Source organism: Daucus carota, chromosome 9 (assembly GCF_001625215.2).
Source record: "Daucus carota subsp. sativus chromosome 9, DH1 v3.0, whole genome shotgun sequence".
NCBI classification, from domain to species: domain Eukaryota; kingdom Viridiplantae; phylum Streptophyta; class Magnoliopsida; order Apiales; family Apiaceae; genus Daucus; species Daucus carota.
In genome coordinates, this window is record NC_030389.2 from 43,862,978 (window position 1) to 43,878,268 (window position 15,291).

At 33.3% G+C, this 15,291-nt stretch overlaps 1 protein-coding gene across 1 annotated transcript; it reads left to right on the top strand.

Moving 5' to 3' along the window:
* Positions 1-4,701: 4,701 nt before the first annotated feature.
* Positions 4,702-10,309, top strand: LOC108200447 (probable protein S-acyltransferase 22). Its single transcript, XM_017368601.2, has 9 exons — positions 4,702-5,056; positions 5,172-5,285; positions 6,092-6,505; positions 6,879-6,947; positions 7,029-7,100; positions 7,689-7,817; positions 7,986-8,066; positions 8,319-8,498; positions 9,325-10,309. The coding sequence occupies exons 1-9, from the start codon at positions 5,015-5,017 to the stop codon at positions 10,105-10,107; spliced, it is 1,884 nt and encodes a 627-aa protein (XP_017224090.1). The 5' UTR covers positions 4,702-5,014; the 3' UTR covers positions 10,108-10,309.
* The last annotated feature ends 4,982 nt before the right edge of the window (positions 10,310-15,291 follow it).

Here is a 15,291-nt window from a genome sequence, read left to right on the forward strand (position 1 = left end):
GGGCCGGGCATATTAGCTGAGTGTTCGTATATAAAATTGCACTGTTGTAGGCCTAATGTTATTCTGGACTCGAATTCATATCCACCAGTCTAGAGTCTCTAGAGTCTAGAAACACATTAGTTGACGATATCTGACACGATCTGAGACCCGACACGAATCCGATCCAATCTGAACCCCGATTTACTGAGATAGAAATTTGAAAGTGACCGAAAATCACCCGATTGATCGAAATGGACCCGAAATTAGAATTTCATTTCTATTAACTTCAATTTTATTCAATTTGAGTGATGTTAGCTTAAACCGAAATTGATCCGATTGCTGACACGAACAAGACCTGTTACCCGAAATTGTCACCCCTAATTACACATGCCATACAATAGCAGTAAAATCGCCGTGTCTTAGAGCTGTTTTAAATTTGAAGTTGAAATTTTTTTATTTATATCATAAATTAGAAATTATGATAGAAAATATATACAATATATCTGGTACATATCTTACCTGAGCACAAAATAAAGTTACAATAGAAAATATATACAATACACCTGGTACTTATCTTTTAAAATTTTATTGATATCATCATTTACCTAATCTTATTTTAGGATTTTCTCGAATGTGATATATTTTCAGAGAGTACAGTCAACAGTGACGAAAAATAATAATCTCAAAAGGAGGAGTATACTGCAAAACATGGGCATAATTGGGTAGCAATTTTGGATAATGAGTCATATTTGTCAGCAATTGGATCGATTTCGGATCAAGTTGAAATCAATTGAAATTGAATAAAACTGAAAATTTAAAAATTATTTAAAATAAAATATAATTTCAGGGTTGATTTTCGAATAGTTTCAAATTTTATCTCAGTTAATCAGTTATGGATTGGTCGGATTTAATATTGACGCCCGTTAAACATCAGAAGCCGGAGCTTGTTGACTTTTTGGACATGGATTTACAACTTACTGGGTGTGAAAAATGTTTTTGGCGTATTAGGTATGATCACTCCTCGATTCTACTATTATACGAACAAACAAGAAAAATATTCAAAAATTTTACATTCCTCGAGAGAATAAGCGGTCAGGGAACAAATTTTATATACCCTTGGTTTTATTATCTTGTATCGAGATATTTAATTTAACAAGTTAAAATAGAATTAAGATCGATTAGTTATTACTTTCTTTGTCCCATTTAATTATACTAGCTTATAGCCCGTGCAAGGCACGGGAGCTTTTTAATTATTTATAAATTTTTTAAATACATTTTAAGTGGTGTGAAAAAATTGAATATATAAATAGAAAATTAAAATTTTTCAATAAAACAAAATTTGAAATAATGATTTGTTTGTAAGTTAAAACTATTGTAAATACACCATCACAGCCATTGCTGACTTCAAATAAACTATTGCAAGCAAGCCATTCCTTTTCTCGTATGTATAATGTCAATGTATTAAATTCTTTCTATCAAATTTTAATATATTTTGAGTAGAACATGTGACGACAATTTTTATTAGATTATATTTATAAACATATTTTATATTAGAATTATTATAATGTGATTTAAATATTTTTCAAAAAATTTATATGGTTCTAAATTAAAATTGTTAAACATAATTTGTTTTGAATTAAGAAAAGAAATCATAAACATGCAATAAGAAGGTGGAATATGTTTTGGATTAAGAAAAAGTTTTTGTATACGTTCCTCACATAAATCCGGCTTATTAATTTTAATATTGTGCATAATATTATTTTTATTTAGTATTTTGTTTAAATAATATATGAGATCAAAATAATTTTGTGACGGTGCGATTTATACGATTCTACAACTAAAATTGGTAGAAAACATTTATTTTGGATTAAAAAAATCAAAAACACGTGAAAGACAGAATTTGTTTTGAATTCAGAAAAGGAATTATAAACATGCAAGTAGAAATCAGTTGTCTTTTAGAACAGAATTTAGTTTTGTTCTAATCTAACGGTGCTTATTTGTTCAATATATGATCCAACGGATGATAAACTTTTGGACCCTAGGACCATGCGACCAAATTATCTCCCTTACGCTTATTATATATAAGTATATAATATGTTCACTATTTGACACGCACTTTAATGTTTTTATGAAATATAGTTCTACAACTTGTTTTTAAATTTTTTCCTGAATTAAATTTTAACAGTTACTTTTTTATTCAGGAAGAAATTTATAAAATTATACATCAGAAATTTTCAGCCATTCTACTGTATAATATAATATTTCGGAAAAATGGGTTTTTCGAATTTTTGAATTGGGTTTGAAATGTTAAAACCTAAATCAAAATACGACTCGAATATATTTTAGATATTTAGAGAAAATTCGGATTTGGTAAGATGTTTGAAACAATTCCGTAAAATTTGTAACAAATCTATACTATACTATAATAAGCCAGGGTATAATTTGTAATCCAAGGTTTTAGTTATATTTTTTGGTTTGGTACTCTTTTTTTGGTACTACAAGTCTACAAATGTGGAGTCCATTAGTATTATATTGTTGAACAGTTTCAAATACTAAAAACACTCATAACAATATATTATCATATAAATTATTAAAAAATTATAATGATGTTATAAATAAAATTATAAATATACAATTTTGAATATGTTTTTTTTAACAAGAATATTAAAAGACATCTATACTATACGTTTGCAATTCGATTGATTAGATTACTGAATCTTTCAAAGGTATTACACGATCGGCTATGTTTGGCAAAAATTTGAATTTTCTTATTTTTTTTATTTTTAAATCTACGTAAACTAAATTCGGATTAAATGTACTAATATATATATATATATATATATATATATATATATATAGTCAGCTGAATAATATAATTTAATTAAAATTCAATTCATTAATACTAAAATACTAATAAACTGATGTTAAAATTTATATTATAAATAATAAATTACAAACTATATACCCGTCCGTGCTTCGCACGGGTTAAAGGTTAATAAAATTAGTAAAATTAAGAATACAAGGACTGAAACACTGTTTGACTTTCCACGATTATCGTTAAGCTCAAGAAGACTGACAATAAGGTGCCAAAAGTGGGCAGGCTTTGCGGGACAAGGCCCAATAAAGTGGCTCTCATGCACAGTCTACGCTGTAAAACACCACGTTACTCCATACACTACAAAACATACCTCTCTCCCTTGTCCTACAACCCAGGCCATTGTAGCCAAATGTTCATATTTTACTACCCTGCAACCATTTAGTCTCGAATGGGTGGAAGAATAATTTCCAGACCACGGAACGAGATTAAATATCAAGTAGGTGACCGAATTTGTTCAAAAGTCGAATAAATTATTTATTACAAATCTGATTTAAATTTATCATCATTAAGTTAATTTGATCATTATGTTAAAATTGAAGTTGAAATTATTCAAAATTGAAAAATGACAATATAAGAGGGTAGAGATTGTCTTGGACATCAATATTTTGTTATTTGGCTCACATAATCATATGATAAAAATCGATTTTAATTTTCTCTATTTTTGAGATTTTCAAATATTTATTTTAATTACACAATCAATATTATTAAAAAAAAGTTGAAAATATGTTATTTACATAATGAACCAAAATGAGTACCAACTTTATCATATGCATGTTTATGTGTACAAAATCAATATTTACTTTCAATAAAAAATATTAAATCTTATATCAAATTAAAACATAAAATCCAAACTATTGTTTGACCTTATACTATATTCAGACACATAGTTGTAGGCCTGTCTTGTCTGTACAATTTTATTTGTGGGCAAGAAAACAAAATGCATAGTGCATAGACACATGGCTAAAATCACAAGTTCCAAATTTCATACCCAAATAGCCAGCCATCAAATACCAAGTTGGTAAATATTGGCAAGAACTCAATGAATGGACAAGATTCTCTCTAAATTTCATTCTTTTAGGGCCAATTCATTCATCACCTCAAAGCCATGCCATTTAGTAATGATCAAAAGCAACAATATCACAACTGTACATTTAAATAGTGGGGTTTTAATGATTTTTTTTGGTCCTTTCTGTATTTATAACAAAAATCTTTCGAACGTTTTTTTATGACTAACCGACAAAAATAAATATAAAACCGCTCAAAAAGGATTGTATCAAATCCGCGAAATGGGGATAAAGTGTTAAGAAAATTTTAACTTTTACTAACAAATTGGAGTGTTACAAGTTTTAAGAAAAACAAGAATTTAATGAGATTTTGGTTGTTGGAAACTACTCCCTCCGTCCCTTTTTATCTGTCCATTTTGGAAAAAAAAACACATACCAAGGAATACTTGATTGTATAAACTTTTTCATTAAATACCTCTAATTAATGTCTTGAAAATGGTGGAATATCCCTACTTTATGTCTTGAAAACATGAATTCAACCAAGTTTTAAATAAGTCAAGCCTTGAAAATTGAAATTATGGAGATATATTTGAAAAACTATCAATAAATTAGTTTTGAAAGTATAAATGGACAGATAAATAGGGACAAATTTTTACTTCCAAAATGGACAAATAAATAGGGACGGAGGGAGTAATAAAGAAAAAGCAAACTGGTTGTTGCCCCTGACCTGTGACACATGATTTGTCCATGGCAAAAAGGTGATTCTTGAAACAAGGAAAAAGTAAAAGCTGAAATGCAAGTAATTATATGATTGAAAAGAGAAAAATCTTGTTTAGATAGCACCAGTCAAAACAGTACCTCATTATTCCCAGTTAAAGATCTTATATTCTTGTTAAAGACCAGTCATTTCTTCACTAAGACCTTGTGGATTAAGACTTAAAAGGCCACATTGTGATGATATTTTCATCTGGGTCATGCTCATTTATTGTCTTGGTTGTACAGTGAACTAATTCTTTGCATTTACTCTTGGAAATGAGGGTAAGTGAAAGAAAACAAGTCAAATCAGTAAAATAAGCTTGCAAGTTAGCAACTTTATCACTATATATATATATATATTTTTCTTCTGGGCTTGCAAGAATTTAACACAGTGAGAATGAGGAAACATGGATGGCAGCTTCCTTACCATCCCCTCCAGGTACCTTTTTTGTGTACTTGTATGTGTATATAGCTCAGCATTCTTGATTTTTTACTGTTTTATATCCATTTTTACAGTGTTGCATTTTGAGTTGTTACTGTGTGTGTATGTGCAGGTTGTTGCTGTTGCTGTATTCTTGGCATTGGGATTTGCTTTCTATGTGTTCTTTGCCCCTTTTGTTGGGAAGCAATTGTATCAGTATATTGTGATAGGGATCTACACTCCTTTGGTAAGCCTTTTGTGTTCTTCATCTCTTTTTACTTTTGTACTATATGCTGCTAGTACATTTGTTTTCTTTTGATGGTAGAAGATCTGGATCCATGCTTTTGTGTTGGTACTCATAAAGCTGTTCTTTAATTCTGTATTTATGTGTTTCTACTAAGTAGAACATGATTAATGTGTACTTGTTAGGTTAGTTAAATTGGCCTGTTTATAATTTAGCTTTTGATAGTATCGTGGTAGGCACTAATACTACCATTCCAAGAAAGTGTCAAAATGTCTTCCCAATCTATGAAGTAATAGAATGTGGGAATGATTTGTAGCGCGAATGAGTTGAAACATTTATCTCCTCCCGTCCTACCCGGAAAATGATAAGTTATTATGTAGTATATCACTTGCTTCCCATTAGGTTGGAAGTTGGAAGAATAACTTTATGCAGGATTAAAATCAACAATTGTGAAGAAAACTAACGGTGGAAGAGGAAAAAGAATGAAAAAAGGCAAAATTTGAATGATAAGGTTTGTGAATATTATGTGTGGAAGGTAGGAACGAGCCTTTGTCTATAAGATGTATAAAAGAAAATGAAATTTATCAATAAATGCCCACAAAATAGTATTAACTTGGTTAACAAACAAAGAGTTAGAACCCGAGGGACCAGTTATATATGCTTGTAATTTGCATTTTAAACGTATGCCTTTGTTCATGACCCCAGGTAGCCCGCGTAAGTTTGTGCAGTCTCACTTACAACCCCGCCAACTATGTTCTATGTAATATTGTTTCAATGTTATAAGTGATGTGACATTACTCCTATTCCAGATTATATGCGCCTTTGGACTCTATATATGGTGTGCAGCAGCTGATCCTGCTGATCCAGGAGTTTTTAAGTCCAAAAAGTATATCAACATTCCAGAGCACAAAAAGCATGATCGGCTCCACGAATCTAAACTTGGTGGCGATTCAACTTCCTCAATACATGATGCAAATGCTGCAACGGTTGGAGTAAAACCCTTGAACAAAGACATGAAAGACATGGATACAGCAACAGAAGACCGTGCAACTGAGATCGAAGAAATTGGTACCGCGTCTCAACAATCATTCTGTTTCAAAGTTCTGTTGGCTTTGTTGACTCCTTGTGCCTATGTGTGCAACTGCTCAAATTCACATGATGAATCTTCTGGACAACAGGCTAGTGAAGATGGCATGTTCTATTGCAGTCTGTGTGAAGTAGAGGTTTGTATGATGTCACATTCTTTAAGTCTGTTTTTTAAGATGTTTTATGGATTTGAAGCAATAATAGATACTAGACTGCTGAACTCTTTTTTCCATAGAGGCATTTAAAGAAGCTTTGAAATGCAAAATATATAAAATAAGAAAAGAAAATATAATGTTAGCTTGAGAATTTGTGAGAATAAAAAAAAGGACACGGTTTGCAAAATCCGAGAAGTTGTACAATCAAGTCTAAAAAGAGAAACTATTTCTTCTTGCAAATTCATTCGTGTAACAAAAATTACTTTGAACAAGAATGATTTGGATTCTCTTGGGTAGCCTCAAACTTCCATTCCTGCCACTCACATCATACTCTCATATGATCAACTGCTTGCAGGTTTTCAAGTACAGCAAACATTGTAGAGTTTGCGACAAATGTGTGGACCGATTTGATCACCACTGCAGGGTAACTGAGTATTTTTAATAAAGAATTTTCTTTTAATTTGTTGAGACATCTATTTAACTTTAAATTCTGGATTTTTGACAGTGGCTCAACAACTGTATAGGAAAAAGAAACTATCGCAAGTTTTTCTCACTCATGGTCTCTGCTCTTCTGCTGGTAAGGACTACTGTCCAAATGCCAAATCTGTTAGAGCACTAACAGTAGTCAGCTACATACATTTGCTAAATGATTCTGGAATTTTGCATCAAAAACTTCATGTTGCTTATATGCCAACAAACCAGCACATACTTTTACGCAGAACAATGTTAAGTATACTTGCGAGTATCAACTGACAATTTTAAATGCAGATGAACAATGTTCAGCGCATTTTTAAGTATTCAAAATAAGAGCAGAAATTAGTTACACTTCCATTGCTTCAACATGCTTCTTCAATATACCCTATGCTCCAAATTATTCTTTGACATACTTCTGTGGCCACTTTTCCCCAAAGTCTGCAACTGCGAAACCTTCTCTTTATAAAACTATTACTAATTTCCCTAATAAGATTCAAAATTATTAGCTACTCCGTATTATTTGTGGGTTCCTGAACTTTAAGCATTACTTACAGACTATAAATGAATACACTGCGAAACAATATAATCCTTCCATAAGCTAATAGACTAATATTAAGCTTTATGAAGCATCATTCATTTTAAATTAGTGACAGTGATGTAAATGTTGTGCACCTTGAACTTGAGATTGCAGCTTATACTTCAGTGGTCAACTGGAATTCTGGTACTAATTCGCTGCTTCCTTGAGCACAAGAAATTCTCTGTAGATATCGCCACCAATCTAGGAAGCAGTTTCTCTATTGCGCCTTATGTTATTGTGGTGGTGAGAATCATTTACATTTTCTTCTCTTAGATTATTTTTTTTGTTCTTTTTCTCTTTATAGAGTTCGATTGTAGTCCAGAGATATGCACATTAAAAGATTCTTTTGGCTCAATTTATGTGAGATTACTTTTATACCTACTTTTATTAACTAAATTTTCTAAATGATAGGCAATATGCACCATTTTGGCAATGGTTGCTACTCTGCCGGTTGTGCAGCTGTTTTTCTTTCACATTCTTCTCATAAAGAAGGTAAGTGTTGTTTGGGTTGTTAAATAGTCTAACTTTAATCTATGTTATCTTATACCAGATCCCCCGGCCTTTGTCAGTCTTATGAACACATTTTTGGCTGACATTCATCGCAATTAATAAACAGTTATTAATGTTGTATGTTAAAGGGATAATGAAAACTTCAAAATTATACTTAAACCACTAGATTTCTTACAGGCTAAGAAAGCTTTGTAACCACATATAATGACTTGCTGTCTGATTCTTGGCTAACAGGGTATTAGCACATATGATTACATTATAGCTTTGAGAGAGCAAGAACAAGGAGTTGGAGGTCAACAAAGTCCTCAGATGTCACAAGCCAGCTCCCTCACAGGATTAAGCAGTGCGAGTTCCTTTAGATCCTTTCAACGGGGAGCCTGGTGTACACCACCACCACTATTTGTCGAAGATCAGGTATGAGATCATAACCTATCTACCCGAGAACCAACTGTTGACATGCCTTCCTCTTGTAAAAGAAATCTTGTCAATATATAGTAAATTGTGGATAATGAAGATTTCAAAAGGATGTCTAATGCTTGCTGCAAACCCTTCAATTTTGCCAACATTCCTTCTAACCTAAAATACTTGTAGCTTTGTCATCCACGGCCATTTCCGCAGGTCTGTCGGAAAGTTATTCTCTTCAGTCCACCCTATAACTTTGGGCACAAACTCTGCATGGTAGCAATTAATCCCAAGTTACTCTTATGTTGAACTTTTTGTTTTTCTAACTTGTTGTTCCGCATATTCTGAATCACAGCAAAACCTTTGTTTGTCCAGCTTTAGCAAACCTTAACGAGATCTCGGACCCTACAGTCGTTGGTAAGACCAAGTCGATTGAAATGTATTTAGCATAAATAGCTAAGAGCTTAAGACCCTCCTATTCAGGAAAAAAAGAATCAAACCCTCCTGCCAAGTCCAACAATATAGAGAATTTTGCAAGCTAGTTGTACTATAGAATAGAGCAGTTATTTCTTCTTCACCTTTTACTATGAGATTACTATAGTCAAGCTGGTATTCCCCGATTTTCCTATAAATTCTTCTGTGACCTGTCAAGATGATGAGAAGCATCAGCCTGCCTCGGATGTTTTATTACTGCATAAGATTAGAGAATTATTTAACTGCCATCATAAGGACGATTTTGATTAAGAAGTGATGAACATGATCATGCATTCACATCATTGAACTTACACTGTGGAGGTTTGTGTTTAGTAATTATGATTCCCTGTTTTTCTTTTTATAGTTTGATGTAGTTCCTTCCGACACGAGATCTGTAAGTTCCTTAGGAAAGAAGACAACCGGAGAAGAGATGAAGAAAAGGAGTACTGCGCCTGTAAAGATAAGCCCATGGGCATTAGCTCGCTTGAATGCAGAAGATGTTTCAAGGGCTGCTGCAGAGGCAAGAAGAAAATCTAAAATCCTCCAGCCTGTCACTAGAAGAGACGCCCCTTTCAGGCTCGACAGGGATAACAGCTTTGGTAGCAGCGACCGCCACATGTATGGAAGACAGGATTACAACAGGAAACGAGGTAGTACCCGAGTCCGACTCCCTGCAGAGTTTCCCATAGAAACCTTGCCCAAACTCTCAACCGATACTGCTGAAAGCAACATTACTGAGACATCCACAAGTTTGGCTCCTCTTCAGCATGAAGCACTGAGTTCTTTCAGAACAGGCCTAGCAATGTCAAATGCCTCTGGAGTTGTTGCTTCTTCCCCTGAGAGCAGTTTAGATTCGCCAGATCTTCATCCATTTGGAATTTCATCTTCAGGACTTGACGAGGCAAGGAGACTAACAGGACCATCATCTACAGCTCTAGCTCAGCAAGAATTCCCCCTATCGCGATCAGCTTCAGCTAGTGATGGATACGATGCATCCGGGGGAGAAGACAGTGACCGTGTTCCTTCCAGGACTGCACAAAGGCCGACAAACTGGAGCAACATTCTCTTTGACTCCATTCAGGACGAGAGGATTGCTAGAGTCAAGGCACCAGGTTCATCTGGCTACGGTAGCAGCAGAAAGCTCTGAACATGGCAGGTTCATTCAAAACTAGAGTCTCTTTGTTCCAGAAAATCTTATATTTCTTTTCATGTCTTCATTTCTTCACCATGACAAAATCCGAAAATTTCATTAGCCATCTTCAGCTGTCGGAACTTAATGACAAAGGCCATAGACTTTGTCGGGAGCAAACATTATTTTGTTTATGGTTACCATCACTATATTGATCAAACCTGATAACTTAATTCAAAAACTGAACTTTTTTAAAAATGATTACATTATGGGAGAATATAAGAAAACTTTTCTCCGTCAACTGGTAAATCAACAGGTTTTATTACGGGACAGCTCATGATGTTCTTATCAATTTATTACCGGCTTTGTATCTAGCATTGGCTAAACGTCATACAATAACTGCACTAGCTCTATCGTATGTTTTTTTTTCTAAATTTTACAAAATTATAGAAGTGTCCTTCCAAAATTTAAAAAATATATAGGCGTTTTTCAAAAATTTGCTTGGTGCCCCCCTAAAATTTCATTTCTAGATCCGCCCTTGCCAGAGACTCAATGTGCATAGTTTTCCGATAAAATGACCTTCTTGCAAGTGAACTTGTACTTAAACTTTTATTTGGGTTAACAAGCCGGGAAAACTTTCGAATATATATTATTGTACTATAAATTAGTAAATTACTATGGATGATAACATTGAATTTAAAAATATTTTCACTATTGTTCAAACGCCGATAAACTACCTTTTTGCTGGTGGACTTTAGTTGGGTTGGGCTATACCAAACAAAAGCCTAGTTGTAATAACTGCACAAGATCAATGTATCGGGCTTCGGATCGGACCATATTCTGCGATTGTGATTCTAATTAATTTCGACAATTAGCTTTATGGCAGCATCATAGTTATTTGAAAATTGTATTTTAAGAAAAAGAGTATCTCTATCTTTTTTATTCTCGTGTGATTAATTTAGTTATATACTCCCTCCGTCTTAATTTATAAGTCCATTTTGCTTTTCCAAGAGTCAAATTGATTAATTTTTGACTAACTATTAAAAATATATATATTTGTTGTTTCACAACATAAAAATTACATATCAAAATAGACTTGATTTACCTATTGATGATATTCTTTTATTTTTTTTTCAATTATATAATATCTATAAATTTCAGCCAAAAGCATACTCAATTCGACTAATCAAAAGTGAAAAAGGACTTATATATTGAGGCATGGGGAGTATCTTAAAATCCCGGACAAGACTTAAGTTCTGTATCGTATTATTGTTGCAGACAGTCATTATAGTTTTTGGAAAAAGCAGCGGTAAAAAAGCAATTTTTCCGAGTAGCAATTTTTTTAAGTTGGTTCAAAAGTCGGAGAAAAAAATCTTTTTCAATTTTTTACGGAAACCTGTCATATATTTTACTATCAAATTTCACCAAAAATATTTTGTTTTTGATTTTATGATTCAAAATATACAAATATCAACAAAAATTACTAAATTAATATTTCTCCAACAACATTTTTTTAATATTATTTTTTTTAAAAACACAACAATTTTTAACAATACTCCAAAACAAATTGGTAGTCTGCCGAATATCTTTCTCGTATCGATAATTCATAATAGAGGTAGGGAGTTGAACTCACACGAAGCAAAGCATAGTGTGGCTACTACAACATATAATAATGAAGCGAGATTGAGATTGGTACCAGAGGGAATTATTTGTGACCCAAAAATCTGAAAATCTGAGAGAGGTGAGGTGAGGTGATGGGATAAGATGACAAAACTGTGCAACTCTCAGTCGAAGAATACACGACACTTGAATTAAAGCTGCCTCTTCACTTGGATTTTGGAGGAGCTGGACAGCTCACTAGCATATGCAAACGTTAATAAAAACAAAGGCTACATGCTCTCTCTTTCCCATTTTGTCTTGTTTTCTGTTGTCTTGTGTTGCTTGATGGACATCTCAATCGCTTCACTTTTGGGATTCACTAAATTTGTTCCGTATTTTTTCTTTGTATTTTGCGGAATGTGCGTGGAGATCGGTGGTTATTCGGAGTCGTTAGTGAAAAAATCTCGAACCGGATCGTGTTACGTCAGTAGCGGAGTCAGAAAAAATGATATTGTGTGAAGGCTAATTATGTTCGAAATATATGAGATAATATATTCTTATGATGTTTTTGCTTTAATACGGAATATTTGTATCGAACACTAAAGGATTTTTGAGTGTCGACCTTCATCATCACTTTTTTTTAGAAAAAAGACCCCAAATATCACTTTCAGAGAAAATGACATAAATTACCATAAGCGTTAGCCCTATTTTGCTTCAAAATACTAGATGGTCTAGCGTTTTGTAAGACCATATGCTATTTTCATATCACGTTTCAACTCCAAAATATCAGATCATCTAGCGTTTTATAATCATTCTAAGACTTAAAAGCAACGTGATATAGTGTGTATCTCCAAAATCATAATGCTAGATAATCTAGCGTTAATAAATGATATTTTGGATAATTTTTCAAAATTTTTGTAACATATGAGGCTTTTCTCGCATTTTTTTAAAGTTCCGGTGGGAGTTTCAGTCTCGACTAGACCCTCTATAAATCCGACACTAAGTGTTTGCTAGATGTAATACTACTGTGGGCACATGCTACACGCAGAATTTTATAAGTTTGACTCATTTCTATTGGTTCCCATATCTTAATAATGATAGATCCCCTCTATATACAACCACAACGCCAATCAAAATCTTGCAAACATGTAAAATTCCAAACCCTATATTCAAATATAAAGTGAAGACACTATATTTGTCCTAGTCAACTCAATTTTACAACAGTAGCTCGAACTCGGAACGGGAAAAAAAGTTTTCCGGGCTGATGTTCTCAAGTAAATATGTAAAAATGCAACTCCACCGTATATTTTGTCACCCTGCACTTTATTATTGCTCCCTTTCCCTCTATCATAGATTCTCTCAATGACTTTTGATTGAATAAAATGATAGGAGCTACAAGTTAAAATTAGAATTGTCTTTTATTAGTTAGAAAAAGAAAAGAAAAGCAAGAATGGACCTCGTGAATCTTATAGTAATTTTGAGCAAACTTTTCTAGTTCCCCACTCACATGATCAATATCAGAGACCCGTGCACAATTTTTGGATTATTTTGTTTATAATTTTGTGAAAATATAAGCAGATGGAAGAGTTGTTGAGTATTTTTAAAGCCAAGAATTGAGGACAAAAAGTGGAAATGCCTGAGGTTTGGACCAGGGATGGGTGTGGTCTCAATTTCGGATTACATGTGGTCTTCATACCGACAAATGGGTCGATTTTGGGTCAAAGAATAAAATTGAAATTCCATACATTTAAGAATAAAATTCTGGTTTCGAATCAATTTCAGGTTAACCAGATGAATGTCGGGCCACTTTCGAGTTTTGTCTCAATAAATAAAATTGCAGGTTCGGGTCGTGTCGGATATTGACAACTTCCGTGGTGCTTAGAGGTAGGGGCAGGGGCGGACCCAGGATTCTGAATCCACCTGGGCTGGAATTTTTTTTTTTCCGCACATTTAATAAAACGACAACTAATCAAACTAGCATATTTGAAAGATGGGTCCAGGTCCCCAGTATATACACACTGCGAGCCGTTGGATGAGTTCAGCGACGATCAAAATTAAAAAAAAAAATTGTACGTCCAGCGTTTTTTAAGCGTTGTGTGCCTCTCGTCCAACTATACTATTTTAAGCGCTAGACAGGTAAATTGTTTCTCGAAGCACTGATAGTTTTAAGTTTAAAGACTACTGCTAGGTATAACATACCAGAATTAATTTACCATGCATATTTTTCAATAAGTAGAATTAGAATAAGTAATATATTTTTAAATAATAAAATATTATAATTAATTAGAATTATATATATATATATTATTCAATTGATTTTAAAAAAAAAATATTTATGAGATCTTTTAAAACAATGTTAACAATGCAGTACAAGAAATAATGTTAACAATATATTTTTACTAATATATTATTTTTAATATATCAAGATTAATATATTAAAACAATAATATTATATTAGATATATTTAGAAAAATATATTTTTCAAAATAAATCTAATTGTTAATATATTACTTTTGAAAATTTTAAATCTTATCTAATATTATTTGTGTATATATTATATTTTATACAAGTTAATACTTTAATAAAAAGAGAGAAAGCTCTACTGGACCGGAGAGGCGGAGCAGCAGGGAGTGGACACGCCGACGCAAGTCTAACAGCCAACAGGGGAAGGGAGTACGTTTATTTGATAAAAAGCTTTGAATTTTTCTTAATTAGAATAGCGGGCTTTCAGGTAAATGGGCTGTGCAGATAAATTAGAAAAAGACCGGGCTGTGTATTAAAAAATATAATAGGGCTGAGTTAGCCCAGATAAATTAGAAAAAGACCGGACTGTGTATTAAAAAATATAATAGGGCTGAGTTTATTTTTTACCCGGGCTGGACTAATGGATACATATAAATGTTAAGTGGGCTGGTGGAATTTGACCCGGGCTGGAGCCAACCCGAGCCCAGCCCACGGTCCGCCCCTGGGTAGGGGCCTGGGGGTTGTTTATCTCATAACCTATTTGCTGCCACTCTTTGTGTCCCCTTCCTTCCCGTGTTGTACTAAACTGCAGCAGGTGTTGTACTAATTTCTTTTGCACACAACATTGCTGAATACTCCATAAAATTAAAGCCTGTCATCCATTTCATCTTCTGTGCATTTTCAGATAAAGAGGACACAGAGAGAGGGAGAGAGACTGGAGAGAGAGAGAGAGAGAGAGAGAGGTTCATTTATTGAGCAGAGAGTATGGATGGAGAGGGATGTGTGAAGAGACAAAAGGGGAAGTCGAAAGTGAGATATCTCAGTGCCCCTTTACTTCAATTCTTGCCTTTCTTTTGTTCTCTTTTCTCCCTTTCCCTCCCTCAGTACAATTTGCACTGGGACATACTCCAATATCATTAAAATCATATCCGTCTCAGTTCCACAACAGACGTATTTTACAGCATACGTTATAATACCGTGTTACTCATCTAAGCTCGGTATATATGCTGCAACATACGTTTACGGCTCGTATTTCCATATTTATAATATTAGAGTACAAGGGCAGTGATGCAACCAGTGGATCATAATTCATAGGAGTGTACCACTAAATTGTAATGTAGGTCCAGTGGATAATTAAGA